At 40.2% G+C, this 17,681-nt stretch overlaps 2 protein-coding genes across 2 annotated transcripts in view; both read left to right on the forward strand.

Moving 5' to 3' along the window:
• Positions 1 to 1,419: 1,419 nt before the first annotated feature.
• Positions 1,420 to 3,514, forward strand: LOC120572516. Its single transcript, XM_039821853.1, has 3 exons — positions 1,420 to 1,650; positions 1,927 to 3,121; positions 3,506 to 3,514. Exons 1-3 carry the CDS (start codon positions 1,559 to 1,561, stop codon positions 3,512 to 3,514), a joined length of 1,296 nt encoding a protein of 431 aa, XP_039677787.1. The 5' UTR covers positions 1,420 to 1,558.
• Positions 3,515 to 4,267: 753 nt separating this feature from the next.
• The window catches only part of poln (polymerase (DNA directed) nu), a 50,898-nt gene continuing 37,484 nt past the window's right edge, over positions 4,268 to 17,681 (forward strand). The window contains exons 1-13 of the mRNA XM_039822761.1: positions 4,268 to 4,382; positions 6,439 to 7,263; positions 7,512 to 7,681; positions 8,031 to 8,143; positions 8,741 to 8,877; positions 9,272 to 9,340; positions 9,436 to 9,496; positions 9,922 to 9,986; positions 13,332 to 13,415; positions 13,628 to 13,723; positions 13,901 to 13,957; positions 14,246 to 14,277; positions 15,745 to 15,832. Of these exons, the coding sequence (XP_039678695.1) occupies positions 6,928 to 7,263; positions 7,512 to 7,681; positions 8,031 to 8,143; positions 8,741 to 8,877; positions 9,272 to 9,340; positions 9,436 to 9,496; positions 9,922 to 9,986; positions 13,332 to 13,415; positions 13,628 to 13,723; positions 13,901 to 13,957; positions 14,246 to 14,277; positions 15,745 to 15,832 (1,308 nt within the window). The 5' untranslated portion in view covers positions 4,268 to 4,382; positions 6,439 to 6,927. The remainder of the gene's footprint in view (positions 4,383 to 6,438; positions 7,264 to 7,511; positions 7,682 to 8,030; positions 8,144 to 8,740; positions 8,878 to 9,271; positions 9,341 to 9,435; positions 9,497 to 9,921; positions 9,987 to 13,331; positions 13,416 to 13,627; positions 13,724 to 13,900; positions 13,958 to 14,245; positions 14,278 to 15,744; positions 15,833 to 17,681) is intronic.

Consider the following 17,681-nt stretch of genomic DNA (forward strand, 5'->3'; position numbering starts at 1 on the left):
GGAGGTTTAGTTGTGCATTTTCTTTTTAAATTTAAGCTTAGTGAAGTCTATATCTGGAGGGTTGGATGTGTTTTTAAGATGCCAGTTTAAACCAGGTCTGTGTCTAACTGACCTTACTCTTCCCCCTTTTGTTCTGTTTAGACCATTGGCAGTTGAAGAGTCAGATATCCCAAGGTAGAGCGAAAGAGTAGCGGGCATTCTAACAGGGAGGAGATGGAGCAGTCTAGCAGCAGGTTGTACTCAGGGCCTCTGTCTCAGGCGGCACAGAAGATCCTGGTTGTTCTGCGGGCCCAGAGTGGACATGCAGCCAGACGCAACCACAACTACTCCTACAATCGCAGGCAAAGTCAGTCAGAGCACAAGCATAGAATATCTTGTATGCAGTATATTATGACAAGTGAAGCCACTAGTGAACTGGTTTCTTGATTGATGTAGATACACTTTCTGTTTCCCAGTTTTAGCCTCTTTGTGATGAATATTTCCTCCTCAAATTTTGTTTTGCATTGTTGAAACTAGTAGAAAATGGTATTGTAGCTCAGTAACATTTTGAATGATTGTAAAATATTTTTGCAAATCTTGCTCTAGAATATTATATGTAGATGTAGTTTTGGAGTTCAGTAATACAACAAAAAACCTGTGATTAAGCATACCTACTTTATAAATCACATTGACATACAGTATTGCTTGACAAAACCCACATTTGCTTTAATTATCAAGCTTGGTTTCAACAGCATTAAATCCTGTGTTTTAGAGAAGTTGCCTTTGTGGATACATACTGTATGTATATAGTTTAAAACAAGGAGACATGATCTAATTAACAGGTCAGATTGGTTTCTATATTTTTTTCTGCTCAATTAGGCATTGTATAAGTTACTTAATACTTAATATATTTAGTTCCCAGAGAGTTTGTTTTCTCCTTTTGTTGTGCGTGTGTGTAGTAGAGGAGCGGTATAATGGCAGCCAGAGGGAGCCGTGGGCTCAAAGCAGCTGGACCTTGAGTCAACAAGAGAACAAAGAGAGAGACATAGACCGGTACGTCGGATGAAGTAAAAGCTAACCGCATACGTAAAAACATGCTTTTATCTTTAGTTAGAATCTCTATGTTATTAATATCTTATTTCTACTGTATTATTTAAAAAAAAAGAAAGTATTATTAACCTGAGCAGATTGGTGCAGAAGCCTCTTGGCCAACACAATTGCACAGTAATTTCCAGCCGTTGTGCAGTAAATTAGTATAAACAAGGGAAAAAAGGACATCACACTGGAATTTAAACCATTTTATGGGTTGGACTGTTCTGTAATAGACAAATGTTTATTACGGTTATATGAGACCTGATTTTATATATTGATGCAATAATATATTCTAATCTCTAATGTAGTTAATGCAACTGTAAAACAGAAAAAGTAAAATAAATTCCTTTTATGGTCCTGGGATTCCTCACGTCAAAGGCAGACTGAAGCCTATTATCAGTGCTCACAGGTTTATTCCCACAGAAAGTACTCCAAACCCCCTGCTTGCCAGTCCAGTCAGGCTCTGTCATTCACTCAGCATGAGGAGATGGCAGCATCTCTCTCCAATAAAGACAGATCCACCCTGTCCCTCCCAATACCAAAGAGACTTTATGAACATCAAGCTACACCATGGAGAAGGTTAGTAGCGAGGAAAATGGGTTTAGTATTTTATTTGTTGTTATCAAAGTGTTAATGTATGTGCACATACTTGAGAGTATTTCATATATTCCGAAGTTTTCAGGGGTGAAGAGAATATTTTGTCGCTTTGACATTTCCCCTTTTAAGTAAATATAACTTTGGGTAACATAAATGAAAGCAGTCTGAAGTTTAACATGTATTAATGATCTGTTGCTCGTTTAGTGAGTGAAAAGCATGCATTATAAATTCAGCATACTCTGTCTTCTACTTTCATAGCTCCACTGAAGAAATCAGTCCACCTTTCATCCACAATCTTTCTCCGGACAAGAAGGATCATGATAGGGCTTTGTTCCCCCCAACCAATTACCCTAATACCCATGAAGCTGAACCTGCTTTGGCTTGTCACCAAGTTTCTTCCTGCCTTAAAATAAGTGAAGAGACTGATAATGACACATCAGGTGCACAGAAAGAATACAGAAATGCAGAGTGCTGGCATATCCCCAGGAAGAAGCTAGACCATGCTGTAGGTTCGGAAAGCCAAGAAAAGTGGAAGCTACTTCTATCCAACCCCACTAAAGAGGTCATCAGTGGAGAAGAAGATGGGGGCATACTCTATCACCAGTCAGAGGAAGGGGTTCAGCAAATAGTGGATTCCGAAAATATGCAGGCAGGTACAGCACAAATGTCAGACCGAGGACATGAAATGCAGGATGGAGTAACGTGTCAAGAGACAAGACATTGGGATGCACCCTTGCCAAATGAGAAAGGATCATCCAATGAAATGCAAGGATTTATATTCTTGGGAACCAATGAGAACACTAGTTTAGAGAGAAATTTGAATTTGGTATTTACAAGTAAAATGGACAAAAGCTTCAATTGTTATTCTGAGGATGCAAAGTCTGGGCAGAAAGAACATAATGACTTTGATTACATAGTTAATACACATGAAATCAAAGTTGAACATTCATCTAGCATTGAGGATAAAGAGATGTCAGTGGGATGTCTTCTGGGCGCTCCAAAAAAGATCTTGGTATCTTCAGAAAGGGGAGATCACAAGTGGGGTCACTGCCAAACTGAAAGCCCTCAGGATGTGAGTCAGACTGTGACTGGAACAGCAGAGAAGGAAAACACAGAAAACCCGCTGGTGCAGTGTGAGGCCACCAAATTATTCCTGGGTGACACCACTGCTGATAACCTGGAGAGAACCACAGAGGAAGGAATAGAAGTAATGGAGGTCGGTCTGGAAGTGCAGAGAGAGAGCAGTGCAGGCCTTGATTCAAGCAGTGAAGATAAAATTGAGACTGAGCAGCACTGTTGTTCTGATGTCCAAATAAGAGAAAGCCAGTGTCAGACAGATTATAGAGGGGTCAGTGAGTTACCTGGAGGAGACAGTGAGCCAGGAGAGAGGGGGGAAGACAGAAATGAGTATGTGATGCCACCTGTGGACAGCAAAAATGGAAAAAATTCAAAAGTTGGTTTTTTTTTTTTTTTTTTTTTTTTTTTTTTTTTTTTTTATTTTTTTTCTATAAATGTATCTCGAGTATTTATATTCCATTTGTCTGGGTCACCGTCATTAGTTTCCAAGTTGTTATAAAATGTAATACTATTGTGCCAGAGAGTAGTTGATGGGGCGGAGATGGTAGAAATTAGTCTACTTTTAGAATATTTCAGAAAATGGTAAAAACAACAAAAAAGTATAATGAATGTCACATTTTTACCACTGTAAGGAATTTGTGACTAATGTGTAGTTCAACTAATTAACACTAGAGTGTGCTAGAATACTTTTCTATGTAAGAGCAAAAAACTGCAGGAGTAAATGCTCTCCAATAAACTAGGACTTTTTGTCGTCAACTAGGCACACTAAGAATCCACTAAGCCATTGGGTCTCTTTAAACATCCCAAGGAGTATTATTGCTACCTATTTAAAGGGGAGAGAGACTCAAAGAGTGACTAAAATGCTTTGACTAAAATTGTCAAAGTCAAAATATTAGGGCTGTATTATTTCCTAGAGGAGCAGATTAATTAATGGAACCAGCATACTACAGCATTTAAGTCTATAAAGCTACACTTCAAATGAAGTGCTACAATTCTCGGTTCAGTTCTCTGACTCAAATAAAAATTTTGGGGACTGTTTTTTGGTACCAGTTGTTAGCCTAGACAAAACAGTACTGGGGGTGTTAAGCATTTTAAGTTTTTTCAGACTTTTGCCAGTGGCTTTCAGCCATCTTTCTTTCATCGGAGTGGCGATGACAGAGCAGTGCTGAGGACACTCAGCACTGAGGAGAGATGTTGTGTGCCAGCTTACATTACAGCCGCAGGAAGGTGGCTTGAGCCTCAGCTGCTGAGACAATGCTGAGTCAACACGCATACACATCTACAAACACACACTCAACAACACACGCAAACAAGTGTCGTAAAAAAATGTCAGTTTGATCTTAGCCAGGATGTATAGTGTTGACCTTGTCCTGTCACACACTGCAGAGGTCTCACTCACGCACTGTGTAAGCGCCCATAGATGCTTAGTCCAACCCATACTTACATAACAGAGCGGGGTCATTGATTGGTCTGAAAAGTGATGATCTGATAGAAATGCTCTTACCTCCTCCCCTCTAGAGGACTCGGGTAGAGAAGGTTGTTCTACGCCACCGTTGTCCCAGAAGTGCAGGGCAAAAAGGTTGGAGTTCAGAGCTCCCTGTCTCCTTGGGAACCAGCAGCACCTTGGCAATGTACAAGTGAGTCTCCATAGAGCAAGTCTGTAATATTACCAATACTGTATTACATGACAGCTACACACACGTAAATGGATGGACATGAGGTGAAGATCTTGAGTGAAATTCAAATTTTTATAGTTTTGTCCTTTAAACAAAGTCACCTTTGCTTAGACACTTTAAAAAAAAAGTTTCCCTCACTTGCTAAGAGTTGTTTAATGGTATTTTTATTCCGAAATACTTATTTTTCCCTGTTGTCATCTGTCTCCCACGCTGTAATCCCTGTAAGCAGAGGCAACAGTGTGTACAGCAGCAACACAACAAAAAGTCCTGAAATTTAAATAGCTGCTTTCAAAGGGATTAGGCTTCTATTTCCTCGATGCACATAGAAACCAATCTAGCTTGTGTGAAACGTGGGTGCTGTCGGCAGTATTGCAGCAAGCTGACAAGTGATGGCTCCCCAATGGGTCGTAATGCCAAAAAATAAAAAATAAACCTAACAAAGTAGTCCACGTTATATATTGGCAGAAAAGGAGAGAGCAGCAAAGAGGAACAACTGTAAAGGGAGGAAGGTGGATAGATGGAAGGATGATGTGGGACAGTGATAAAGAAGGATGCAGTGAGAGAATTGAAGGGGAGAAAAGTGGGAGAGGCTTTCACTGTATTGCTACAATAAGCAGGAAACACCAATCCATTCTCTCTTTCTCTCCCCTCATTCACTCTCTCACACTCTCCTCCACCCAGTACTGGGCTTTGGGCCATGGCCTGCCTCGGTTTTCTATCTATATCCTATAGCACAGCACCCTTGGGGGGTTCATGACTTTGTCAGCAGGAAAAAGGGGTTGTGTTTACAGCAAAATGAGGAAGACTCTCCTCTGGGAGCTGAATCACAGGAATTCCTACATGCCGAGGCCCACTGCAGTGCTGACATACAGAATTTTGTGCATTCATTAACTCACACATTGTCTTAAAAAATCCTCAGAATACCTAACTTCACATCTCTTACCTAGATTTCAAATAACACGTGCACACGCTCAGATCTTTTGCATAAATAGAGATGGGAGTTCAGGGTATGAATAATGGAGATGTTTTTAAGATGCTGGGAAGGTTACAGGGGGGTGAGGGTGTACTTTTGGGAGATGGGAGTCAAATTTCTGTACTTTTGTTTCTCACCTTTTTTCTCATCCTCCCACTTCTCCACTGGCCTCTATGGGATCATAACATTTCTGTTTTGTGTCAATACCGTATCTTACATTTTGGTAATTGAAATTCTTTTTCAATCAGATCAAGCCGTATGTATTATTTATTTTAATCTCCATCACTTGCACCCATCCATCACAGGACTTAACATACAGTATGATACTCACTGTGTGACATATTATGTATTACATTACATACAAATACAGCAGATATACTTCATACGTTCATATATATGTCCTACACATGTAATCTGTCATGTTAGTTCATTGAACCCTTTAAAATCTAATCGGATAGAGTAAAATATTCATCGTCATCCAGCCAAAACAAGCTTTTTTCCCTCTTCATGAAAAATAAATAAGTGTGATCGAGTGTGAGTGACACTACTTCAGGCAGTCGGTCAGACAAACAGTGTCTTGACTGTCTGTGTTTTTGTCTGGGACACAGCGCCTGCGTCTGATTGGGAGCTGCAGTCCTCTTATTACATCCTTCCCTTTTCTTTTTTCCTGCTTGCTCGGCTTCCAATTTTTTTTAATTTGTCTTGCTTACCCACCTGCTTACCTGTTTACTTTCTCAGCTTTCATTCTCTTTCACATGTTTCATATTATCCAACTCTAAACATGAATAATTAGATAAGGCATGCATTGTTCTCTCTGTGATAATTATGTGCAACTAGAACATTTACTGTGATTCTGCTGACTTTTCTAAACAGATTTGCTGTTGTGTATTGATTTTCTATGGAACAAAACTAACACAGACAGTAAGAACAATTGTGTTTATAAGTCTTCTGATGTTGCAAAATAATTGCTTCTAAATCTATTCTTGCCTCTCCTGTTCTCTCTGTTGTCCCTGTCTGACTGCACACTGTTCACCTGGTGTATAGACTGCTAATGGAAATGTCAGAGGGATCAGCTCAACCAAGATACTGGCCTCAACATGCAGTTTTGCTGCAGAACAAAACTCGTCCTCAGCACAAGACTTGATCTCAACTACCACAAAACCGAGCAAAAAACTGGGAAACCGCCACCTACCTACATCTGAAACTCATTCATGTCATCCTCCCCTGATCCCCTCCTTCCCCTTAAAGAGGAAGCTTGAAGTACTTAAGCGACAATATGCTGACCCTCCTCCTAAAATCTACCTAACCAGACGTCCTCCAAAATGGGAGCCTCCTTATTCCTCTCAAGAAAAGGCAGGGGAAATAGGGGTAAATGAGCTGAAGAGAGCCAAGCCCGGGACCTCTATCCCTGAACTTCCAGCTGTAACCCCAAAACCACAGACTGAAGTCAGTCCTTTACATAAGACAGGAAAAGGGTTAGGGGTACATAAAGACCCATATGGCCCAAAGCAAACTCGACAAATCTGGCAGAGTATGGTGGAAGGAAGGTGCCCTGAATCAGCTAGGAATACTTTCAAACAGACCCCATCTTCTGTGACCTGCAAACCACTCAAGCGGGCCAAATGTGGGCCTGACCAGGGAGTAAATGGGCCAAAGTTATCCCACGAGGAGGCTAATGGTAATGAGCCCCAGAACCAATCCAAAGCTGGCTGTCTGACTGCAGCCCTGACGTCTGATCCTAGAGTAAAGGATTCTGGTAAAATGAACCCAGACGAGAAGATGCAAATGCTTGAGAAGGTGGGAAAGACCAAGGCGCTGGTGCTAACCTTGGTGTACCGAGATGGAACAACTCAGTTAGACCTAGAACAGGTAAGCAGAGCTGGTCAATTTTTTGCAGCTGATAAAATTCGAAGACTTGACATCATGATTTGCTAAGTTAAATTGAACAATTTTGAGTGACCGTTAAGTTTTCCTTTGCATCTGTAAAGGAAGACAGACTCTAGCTTTGCCTTGTTCCAACTATCTGTCCCAGTTGTTATAAGATTATTGTAAACCATTTACTCTTGTGGCTTAACCGCTTCATTAACTGTTAACTCCCTCTTTGATCCTTGATAAAGAAGCTCACTCAAGCAGTGTGTGGCCTCCTCATACTGATGAAGAACAATGTTGACCGCAGCACACCAGAGGACACGCTCGGGCCAAATGACAGTCTGGTCTACTTAAAACTAGAGCACACACCTGCATGGGCCCAGCAACACAACCACCAGAGCCAGGAGCTCTTTACTAGGTGTGTGTGTGTGTGTGTGTGTGTGTGTGTTGTGTGTGTGTGTGTGTGTGTGTGTGTGTGTGTGTGTGTGTGTGTGTGTGTGTGTGTGTGTGTGTGTGTGTGTGTGTGTTTTTGTGTGTGTGTGTGTGTGTGTGTGTGTGTGTGTGTGTTTGTGTGTGTGTGTGTGTGTGTGTGTGTGTGTGTGTGTGTGTGTGTGTGTGTGTGTGTCAGAGAGAAGTGAGAGTAAATATGTGTGAATTTCAAGTGTACGTTTAGTGTATGTCCATTTTTGCTTTTGCATCATCAAAAAAGTGTCATACTTATGTAGTTTTGAAACAGGAGTACATAGGTGTGTGTCTGTGTTCCATAGAGATATATTGCTACAGGTGCTATCAAGATCCCAACTGGTGGTGTGCTATAAAGCCAAGGATTTGCTTCGTACAGCTCTGCAGTTTTACGGACGAGACCTCAGCTGGAAACAAGGCATCCCTAACCCTCCCCACATACATGCATAAATGCACATACACACATAGAAACACATCCAGTTCCAATTGTTTACTTCAAAACACTACTTTCATCACCCTCATTATTTATCAAGGACTTAAGTCACGTCCTTTGCTGAAGTGATAGTCCCCCAAAATGTTTCCAACACTCAGGCTTGAAAAGTGGTTGTTAAAAGTTTGTAGTTTCTTCTCAGTATTTCGTTATTCCATTGTTGTCAACATAATGAGCCGGAACATCCCAGGCACAAACAATTTGTGTGAAAATACAACAATCAAAAACACAAAACAGTGGAATGTTTGTAGTTTCATTGTTCACAAACAACAGCAGCTGTAGAAAGCTTGAATTGCATTGATTACAATGATTTCAGTAATGACAAGTTTTCACAGAAGAAAAGGAACAGCATGGACACTCGTCCAACCACTCCTGCATCAGACATTTTCAACGAGTCATAATACAAATGTGTACACATTTTTATGTTTTATTGATGTGCTGTAATCTCCAAAATGTGGTGCCAATGTCTCATCAGTATGCAGTACAGCATATTGAATACTGCTCAATATCATGCTCTCTCTCCAGTGGCAGGCTGCCATATCCAGGACCCACAGGTGTCAGGGTGGCTTCTGGATCCTACAAATCCCTCCTCCTGTTACCCGGACCTTCTCAATAAACACAGCAAAAGACCCCATACAACACCTGCCCTGGGTACCAAGAAGGTTAGTTAAGATGTGAATTTATGGATCCAAGTAGGAAAATTCCCTGTTAAGGCATCAGGGTGACCTACAGAACAAATCCTTGGAGCTGGTAGGTGTTTCAGTGTTTTGAAGGACAGCATGATTAATGCTGAGACACATTGGTCTAGTGGTCATATGTTGAGGGACACAAGTCAACACTTCACCCCACCAATAGACAGTGGCTGGAATTTACATTTAGAAATCTGTCCTTGAGAGGCATCGAAGACAGTTCATACTCCATTTAACCACTCATTTCCTAGTACCTTGACGGCCTATTCTTCCCTGAACACAAGTAGTAAATCCACATCATCTTTAGAAAGCAAGCTGAGTATGTTCCTCCCCACCTACTCTTTTTTTCTCTGTTTGTCTCACTCAGGTTTCTCAGGTCATCTCAGGTCTCTATTCACTCTACTGTCTTAACATGAAGCTATGCTTTAAACTACAGGTTAGTTGATGTGCACACACACACACACACACACACACACACACACACACCTGTACATACCGTATAGATCACCTGACTGACTTTTTTGTGTGTAGAGCCAGGGGCTGTGGGAGCTGTACTCAGACATGGAGCTCAGCATGATCTCTGTTTTGGCAGGTGATAACAGTTTTTTTTTCTTTCAGTAGACAGTAAGCACATATTTATGAAATACTATAAACCTTTTCAGTTTTTTCACCCATATGCAGTGCATTTTTCTTGAAGAAATATCCCTGAATAACCAAAATAAAGTGCAAGTTGTAACACATTTGTGTTAGGCTGCATTAGAAGCATGCAATATTGGTTGGTTTTTGGTTCATACTTAGAGTTTTTGTTTAGGCTGTGACTAAGAGACAATATTGCATTACTAAACATTGTCAATGCTCTAATTCAATCAATAGAGCTGCATACATATTGTTTTACACGGCCCGTTCTTTTCAAATTAACCTTTAAATCTGGTTTCTACAGTCATATTAACCCTCTGTTAGTAGTAGCCATAATTACTGTCAGGTCCTGTGGAGCAGTAAATACTTGTGTTGTTTCAGCCATGGAGAGCCATCACATCCATGTGGACAAAGAAGCTCTTAAGAGAACTTCAGACCTGCTGGGGGTAAGGCAGAAAGTCAACAACCTTTGTGGTACATTGAATACCATAATGGAATTAATGGGGGTCTAACTGCGTGTCAATCACTGCTCATGCACACACATTAATTCTCCCTTGTGGGGGGAGGGGCTTAGGAGCCGTTTTGGGCTTTAGCGGAAAGGGGGGAGGAACTAAGAAGTTGTCGATGTTCACATTTTTTGGCTAAGTCCTGGATCTTCGCAATCCTACCTACAGCACCTTTAAGTAAAATACTGCAGCAGCCCCGAGCCGCCCCACTGTAACTGTAGTTAAAAAAAAAAAAGTACATTAATAACTCCCAATGGCTTAGGCCTGGTGGGGGGAAACTTAGGCTTCCTTCATTTTTATGGTGGTAGGGACTTTTAGATAAAAGTGTGTCAATGCTTTAGCTAGTATAACAGTATTCTATGTATATTTCTTTAAAAAAATAAGACAGACTTTTAAAAAATTCGGTGTGCAAAACTGGATCTTGAGGCAATCTGAATGTTCTACACCAAAATAGGACATTGTAAGGGTTTTAAAAGTGATTCCTTTCTAAGAAATAAGTATGTATTAATAATTTCTTTTCATTTCAGTGAGTTTGTATAGAAATAACCCTAAGTTATTAAGGCCAATCCTAAAAGACATTATGCAATGAATAAGGAAAATGTGTCGGAGTCTTATGTAACAGCTTCCATGTGTTTATATCAAACAAACTTAATTGAGTCGCTCCCCTGGAAACTTCATTTTGGTGCTGGCCTTTGTGTAGGTATGATGTTCAGGGTCAGCTCACATTTGTACTGCATCATTCTTAGCTGATTGCATTTTTAAGACCGGCTGCTGAACCACACTGCGGTAGACAGCTGCTGTATTAATACAAATGGAAGCCAAACAGTGGGGGGATATGAGAAACAGGAGAGATCTCTGGAAAAAAAAACTCAAGAGCCTGAGAATGAAAGAAAAATATAATTTCTCCTTTTCTTCTTCTGGGTAGGATTAGTGATGTGGTGGGTGGACATCCTCTGGGTACCTGTCCTGTTTACATGCAGATAAAAACCAATTCTGGAGACCATATTTGAGAGTGATTATGGACACACAAAGACAGAAATACAGATGTTGTGGACACATGCATGCTTAGGAATACACGTTTTCAGGCAGTCATAGACAAACACACACTCGCAAACCCAATTACAACTACTTGCAAGTGCCAGCAGGGGTGTTGTGTAGAGAGAGTCTTTTAGTATCTTGCTGGCTGTGTTACTATAAATAGGATGGAGAGTCTATCTTTTTCCTTCAGGAAGCTGTGCTGCAGGAAGGAGCATCACTGTCTGCCCCTGCCAACATACACAAACATACTGAAGCACTGACGTTTTTACAGACTGCTGCAATGTGTGTGCGTGCGTGTGTTTTTTTGTAATGTGGCCTTTAAGTGCATGTCCCCACTCTGTCGTGTTGGATTTCTTTTTATTTGAGCTGTCAAGTTCACCTGTCTGAACACCAAGCGGAGGATCCCTTCTGTCTGTCAGCTTGCATCTTACAAAGACACTCACATGCTCTTTTGTCTTTTCAGTCAGTATTAATAAAATTCAGTTTGACAAATGTCACTTAATAAACACTCATTTAACATTCTGTCTGTGTTTTTCAGACATCACTATTCAGATCAGATAGACATCCTTCTGTAAACAACTATCATGTCAGGATCAAACTGAAATGTCCACATTTTGATGCAGTGATTAATCCTAAATATTGCCCTACAATATTAGATTCCTGCCATACCGTGGGTGGGTGCAACACTAAGGGGCTAGCATCCAATATAGATAAGGCAGTCTGGAGCCTGCTCTGGGCTAAGACAGAGAGAGAAGAACATATTTTGGTACACGTCTGCCAGCTCCTCCACTTTCTCTGTCTTTATATCTGTCTTGTCTCTCCACCCTCCTCTCCTTCATTGCTCTTTCTACCATTGTTGCTTCTCCCGCCTCTGCCCATCATCTTCTCTAGTTCTTTCTGTAACAGTCTCACTCCTCTGACTGATGTATGTTTGTTTCAAATGCCATTTTCTATCAAGGTCCAGCCACAGCACTCCCTGCTGTTGCCTAGTCTTGCCCCTGTTTCTCTCTCTCCCTCATTTTCTTGTTTGCCTGTCAAGTTGTTAAGCAGTGTTTTCTACTTCAGTCAGACTTGTAATGAGGTGCTGGTGTGTGGGTGTTACCCCAGTAATAAAAAACTGAAATGTTCATGTTTAGGATGTATTTTGAATGAGCAGGAATTCTTTTAACTTCTGTCTGTCACACTCTCTCTGCATTCCTTTTTCATTTTCATATGTTTTTGTCAAGTGCCTCTACCTTTCGCTCTCCTCTATCAGTCTCTTTTTCTTTCCCTCACTTTTTTCCCCATGAGCATTTTTAGTTCCTATCTTTCTTGCCTTTTATCCTTCATCATAGCCTTTCTTTTCTCTCTCCCTTTCTTTTGATCATGCTTTCTTTTCCCTTGTCCCTCCTTTTACGAGTTTTCATCCCTTCACTTCCTCTCTCTCACTGAGTTTATCATGCTGTCTGTGTTGCCCATCCTGAGAGATAAAGTTCATTCTGTATTTGACTGGATTATCACAGCAGTCATTAAATAAACCCTGACTGGCTCTCTGTGTGTGTGTGTGTGTGTGTGTGTGTGTGTGTGTGTGTGTGTGTGTGTGTGTGTGTGTGTGTGTGTGTGTGTGTGTGCGTGTGTGTGTGTTAAGGTCTTAGAATGTGTGTGTGTGTGTAGTTGTTTGCCTCTATGTTCTTGAACAGTATATACATATGGATTTGTTTTTTCCTAATTTGTGTATGTTTGTGAGTGTGTGTGACAGATTTAGCTAATGCTTTTTGTTGTTAGTTTGTCTGTGTGTGTGATCCTAATGAACTTGCTGTGTGACTGATGTGCGCATTAGACAGATTAACAGAGTGATTTGCCTTTGGCCATTGAAAGGAAGGAGAAACTAGAGTTCTATCTTACACATATTAACAATTCTCGCCTCAAATAACTTCAGTCACTCCTGCAATAAACTTGTTAAACTTTATCTGATTCCTGGTCTGTGTTCTATGTTTGGGTTCACTTACCAACAACTCTTAATAAGTTGAGATATAGAAAACAGGGCAATAATTTGTCTTTATTTTTTAAATGAACTACTATCTAACATGTCAGAAATTATCATGTATCATAGCATTTTGTAATTAAGCCCCTTGATGGTCCGTTATGGTCCACTAATGTTGCATAACAACCCAAGTCTTACCTTGATCTTCTCTTCCCTCCCCCTCTGTCTCTTTCCTTGTTCTTGTTTTGTCTCTGTCTTTCTCTCTCGCTGTCTCTCTCTGTCAGGCTAAGATAAAGCAGTTGGAGCAGGAGGCCCACCGAGCAGCTGGACAAATATTCCTGGTCACCAGCAACACTCAACTACGAACAGTGTGTACCTTAACGTGTACATCTGTGTGTTGTATGCATGTGTGTGTATGCTTTTGCATAAAATATGTATGACCTTTCCATCTTTGTATATTGTGCGCGTGTGTGAATGCATGTACTGTATGTATGCACACTATCTGTGTATTTTTCTGTGTTATGCGTGTATGTTTCAATGTTATGGATTCATGGATATTGTGGATTTACAATGTTTGAAGGTCCTGTTCGAGAAGCTGTGCCTCCATAAGCGCTGTGAGAACAAGAAACTTCCAAAGACTATCAACAAACAACAGCAGTCAACATCAGAAGCTGCAGTACGGCACACACAGGCACACACAGATATGTTGATTTAATCATTTTAATCTAAGAAAAACCAGCTCAATCTTTTTTGAAGTTTATTATGTGCTCTGACACGTTCGTACTGATGAATCCAGAGGCACACATGCATGTCAGACAGGCTTTCTTTCTCTCTTCTGTCTTTTTTGTTGCAGTTGTTGCAGCTTCAGGACCTGCACCCTCTGCCAAAGATCATTCTAGAGTACAGACAGGTCGGTCATGTTCTCTGCTGCTTTTTATTCACGTGCCATAATTGTCAAAAACATTGTTTAGCAAAGGGTTTGCTTTTCTTATTAGAGTCTGTTATGTCGGTTATTTTGCCACCAAAATCAAATGTTAAGGTTGGAGTTAGATAGGGTATGTTATAAACAATCCATTTAGGAGGAATTATGTTTAGCTCTGCCTTTTGAGGGCTTACATAAAGTATATGGATTTGGAAGTATGAAATAGTATCTCAAAGTATAACCATTGGTTTTAACTGTCTGCATTGTAACCCCCAGGTTCACAAAATCAAGTCCACTTTTGTTGACGGCCCTGACGCCATACTCTTAATGCAGTAGTGTAAAGAGAAAAATTCGATGTAATGAAAACATGTACACAACTGACAATATAAAAAAATTACATACAAATATTAAAAAAAACACACACACAAACAAGATCTTTCACAACTGTGTAACCCCCTTTTTGTTCACTCTGAGATATGGATTTTTCTAGATCAGTCGTACAATTAAGCAGCAAAAAAAGTGTATTGCTAGAGAGAATGCCCTGGCCGTACTTCAATTAACCTTCTTAAAGTGCTGCTGGTGTAAATGTCATAACACAATACATTCTGCGTAATACAATTGAAAACCACAGGGTAATGCTGTAGGCTATTCATATTTGTTTAGCACAGCTACAGCATGGGTACATACTGCAACCTCTAAAGGTGTGATAGCACTACCCCTACAGCAGAGAGCACTCACGGGCCTGGATGCTCCTGCTGTAGCAACTAATAGTGAAAAATCTTCCTGGTCTCTTCAAGCTGTTGGTCCTGTTTACTGCCACTGCTTTACTGAATTGGCAAAGAAAAGATGAAGCTCTGTGTCTGACTGCCCCTCCACATGGGGCTCTGTATGGGAGTAGCAGCTTGTGTTTGTCAATATGTGCTTACTCAACTCTGCAAATGAGTTGGTCTTGCTGTGTCTAAAGCCATTTTGGCTTCTGATGGTGGTGATTCATTTGGTGGTCTTTTGGACAGAGCAGGCAACAATCCCAGCTAGAGATGGATGCTGTTAACAAAAACAAATGTGATTTGTTTTTACTCATAACCCAGATATGAAGCATGTGGTGGTATTTAGGTGAATGAGTATTAGTGGTTTTATATCATATTAAATCCAAACTACAGGAAGACAGTATACTGTTTTTTCAGTGTTTTTTAGTCTCTGAGAAAAACTAATCTGCAAACTAAGCGAATATGATGGCCAAGCAGGTAAAAGCTTGCACTGTTAATTTCCTTCAACTAGAAAAAAGCAATAATTAAGGTCTACCATGCCAAATGAATCTAGTCTCATATCACCTATCATATCTCCTAGCTGTTCTTCTAGCAACAAGCAACATACTGATATGTCATTTATGTTGGCGTTACATCACTAAACAGCAACCCTGAGCACAATATTGATGCATTTCCTGCTTATTTCCCAACTAAACTGGCACTACAGTCTACAAACAGCTTGTTGAAATTGGGCCTCAATCATTCACATGGCATTGTTGATGCTTGTCGGTCCAAAGGCAGAATTGGAGGGACGATGGCAATGAGCATCACAGCTGTTGTTTTCAAGCTGAGTTGGATAGGAATCGGCTATATAGAAACATTACTGATTCATTGAAACGTGTATATCATGTGATGAAAGTATTTAATTGTGGTTTGCAAAGTTGTTGCCTCTAAAAGTTGACATCATAACATGTTGGATTGTATTCAGTTTCCCTCTGTTTATTCATTTTGACTCTCCTTTGCATCTCTGTCTTTCTCAACAACACATCAGAACTACGTTTCCTCTACGTGGTACCAGACAAGTTCGGTGACAGGGAGAGTCTCAGCCAAGCACCCAGTAAGTATGACCTGACTGCCTTTCCTACACATCTCTCTCTGTCTTCATCTTTTTTTCTTTGATCCGGGTTGTTAAGTGGCTACTATAGGCTTGAGCTACTCCTGCTTGTTTTTCAGCAGGACAAAAGTGTTCAGTCACCAGAGCTATCCATGGTGCTGAACAGCAGGCTGTGTGGAAAGTAGGTGCTGTTTGCTGTGCTGCCGGCATGTCATGAACCTGTTCATGTCTGCAATACTCGCATCAAACTCACAATACTGGAAACAGAAGGACCTGAGTGTCTGTGTTGGTTAAAATCAGGCAAGTTAATGGCATCTGGGATACATACTAAACTAACTAACTTTTTTATCAATGGTAACATCTGATAACGAGAATATCAAACACATATCTTCTGCTTGTTAGTGTGTAAAATCATAACAAAACAGTACAAGACTGTCCTGTTTTGGTGTTTCAGCACTGTATGAAACACCAGGTCCTTTATATAACCTTCAAAAATCTCAATATGAGCATTCCATGTAGGGATGTCACAATACCAAATATCTAGTATTTGGTACCGATACCAACAAAAGTACACAATACTCAATACTAAAGTCGATACCACGGTGTGTGTAAAAAATAAATAAATAAATAAAATAGAAAATAATAATAATACTTAAACATTACAGTACTGTGGAAAAATGAGTACCGGCACGTTTTCAGAATTTTGGTACCGAAGTACCGGGTCTCGTGACATCTCTAATTCCATGGGATCTTTTATAATCCCTGTTTTTTTTACGCTTATCTAGCTTTCTCTCTCCATACTTGTCTTTTCAAAGAGATTGTTTGATGACGCTAACACCACAGTTATTACAAAACATACATACAAAATACTAGATCCTTGCTTACAAATATAAATGTTGAGATTTTGTGTGCATGTGGAAGAGGAAGGGGAAGGGGGGCTTTAGTATTTTGACTGTAGTTGTGCATAGTTTTTGGTGTCAATATTAAGTATCTTTAAATGTACAGTGTTTCAGAAAGCTTTTAAAACAACATTTAGACCATCAGAAAATACACAACAATCAATTTTAACCATTATTGCAGCTTTTTGATGACAGAGGCATTGTGGGATTGATCTATTTTACATTCAAATTGAGAATTTGTTTTCATAAAGAATAACTAAAATATGAAATGAATTCATGAAATTATCACCAAAAATAAAGTTTTATTGGCAGAAGTACATGCATTAATCTCTGAAATGCAGACACAACGTGCTGAAGAATACATATATAAAAAAAACAGACCTTTCTCTCTCTCTCTCTCTATCTCTCTTCTCAGTATGGTGTGGTCGATAGCTCATTTCAACATTACCTAGCTGTCAGGGTCCAGTGGTTCTGTCACTGAGCACTGCTCACACACATACGTAACCGTGGAGACATTAAACTTTTCTAATCTCTCTAAGCGATTTGCAGCTGTGTGTGTGAGCTACACATTGAATTGATCGTACGGTCACAGAGTGATTTATGTGACTGTTGGTCAGCTGCAATTTAACACAGCTATGCTCTAACACAGTTCTGGGATTTGGTTGAGCTTCCTATTAAGTGTGTTGATGCTTGTATTTGGTTGTGTATTTGGTGTGTTTCATGCCTATGTTGTGCTATAACTTGTTCCCACTGAAAGTGTTAAAGAACACAAAATTGCAATCAGGAATATTAGCCAATTCAGCTCCACGCTCATTGTTTGATTTGTTATAGCTGTGTAAGTGTTTTGTTACCGTGCTTTTAACACTTTAAGCACAAGCTTAGACTTGGCTTCCTAAATCACCATTACTAATCATCAGTAAGGGATCCAACCAGTTTGACAGCAATCCTACATA

This window comes from Perca fluviatilis, chromosome 14 (genome assembly GCF_010015445.1).
Source record: "Perca fluviatilis chromosome 14, GENO_Pfluv_1.0, whole genome shotgun sequence".
Taxonomy (NCBI): Eukaryota; Metazoa; Chordata; class Actinopteri; order Perciformes; family Percidae; genus Perca; species Perca fluviatilis.

Coding starts and splice junctions, on each gene's coding strand:
- LOC120572516 (XM_039821853.1), top strand. CDS start 1,559: ATGGCAGCATCTCTCTCCAATAAAGACAGATCCACCCTGTCCCTCCCA. Junction 1,651..1,926: donor CAAGCTACACCATGGAGAAG/GTTAGTAGCGAG, acceptor CTACTTTCATAG/CTCCACTGAAGAAATCAGTC.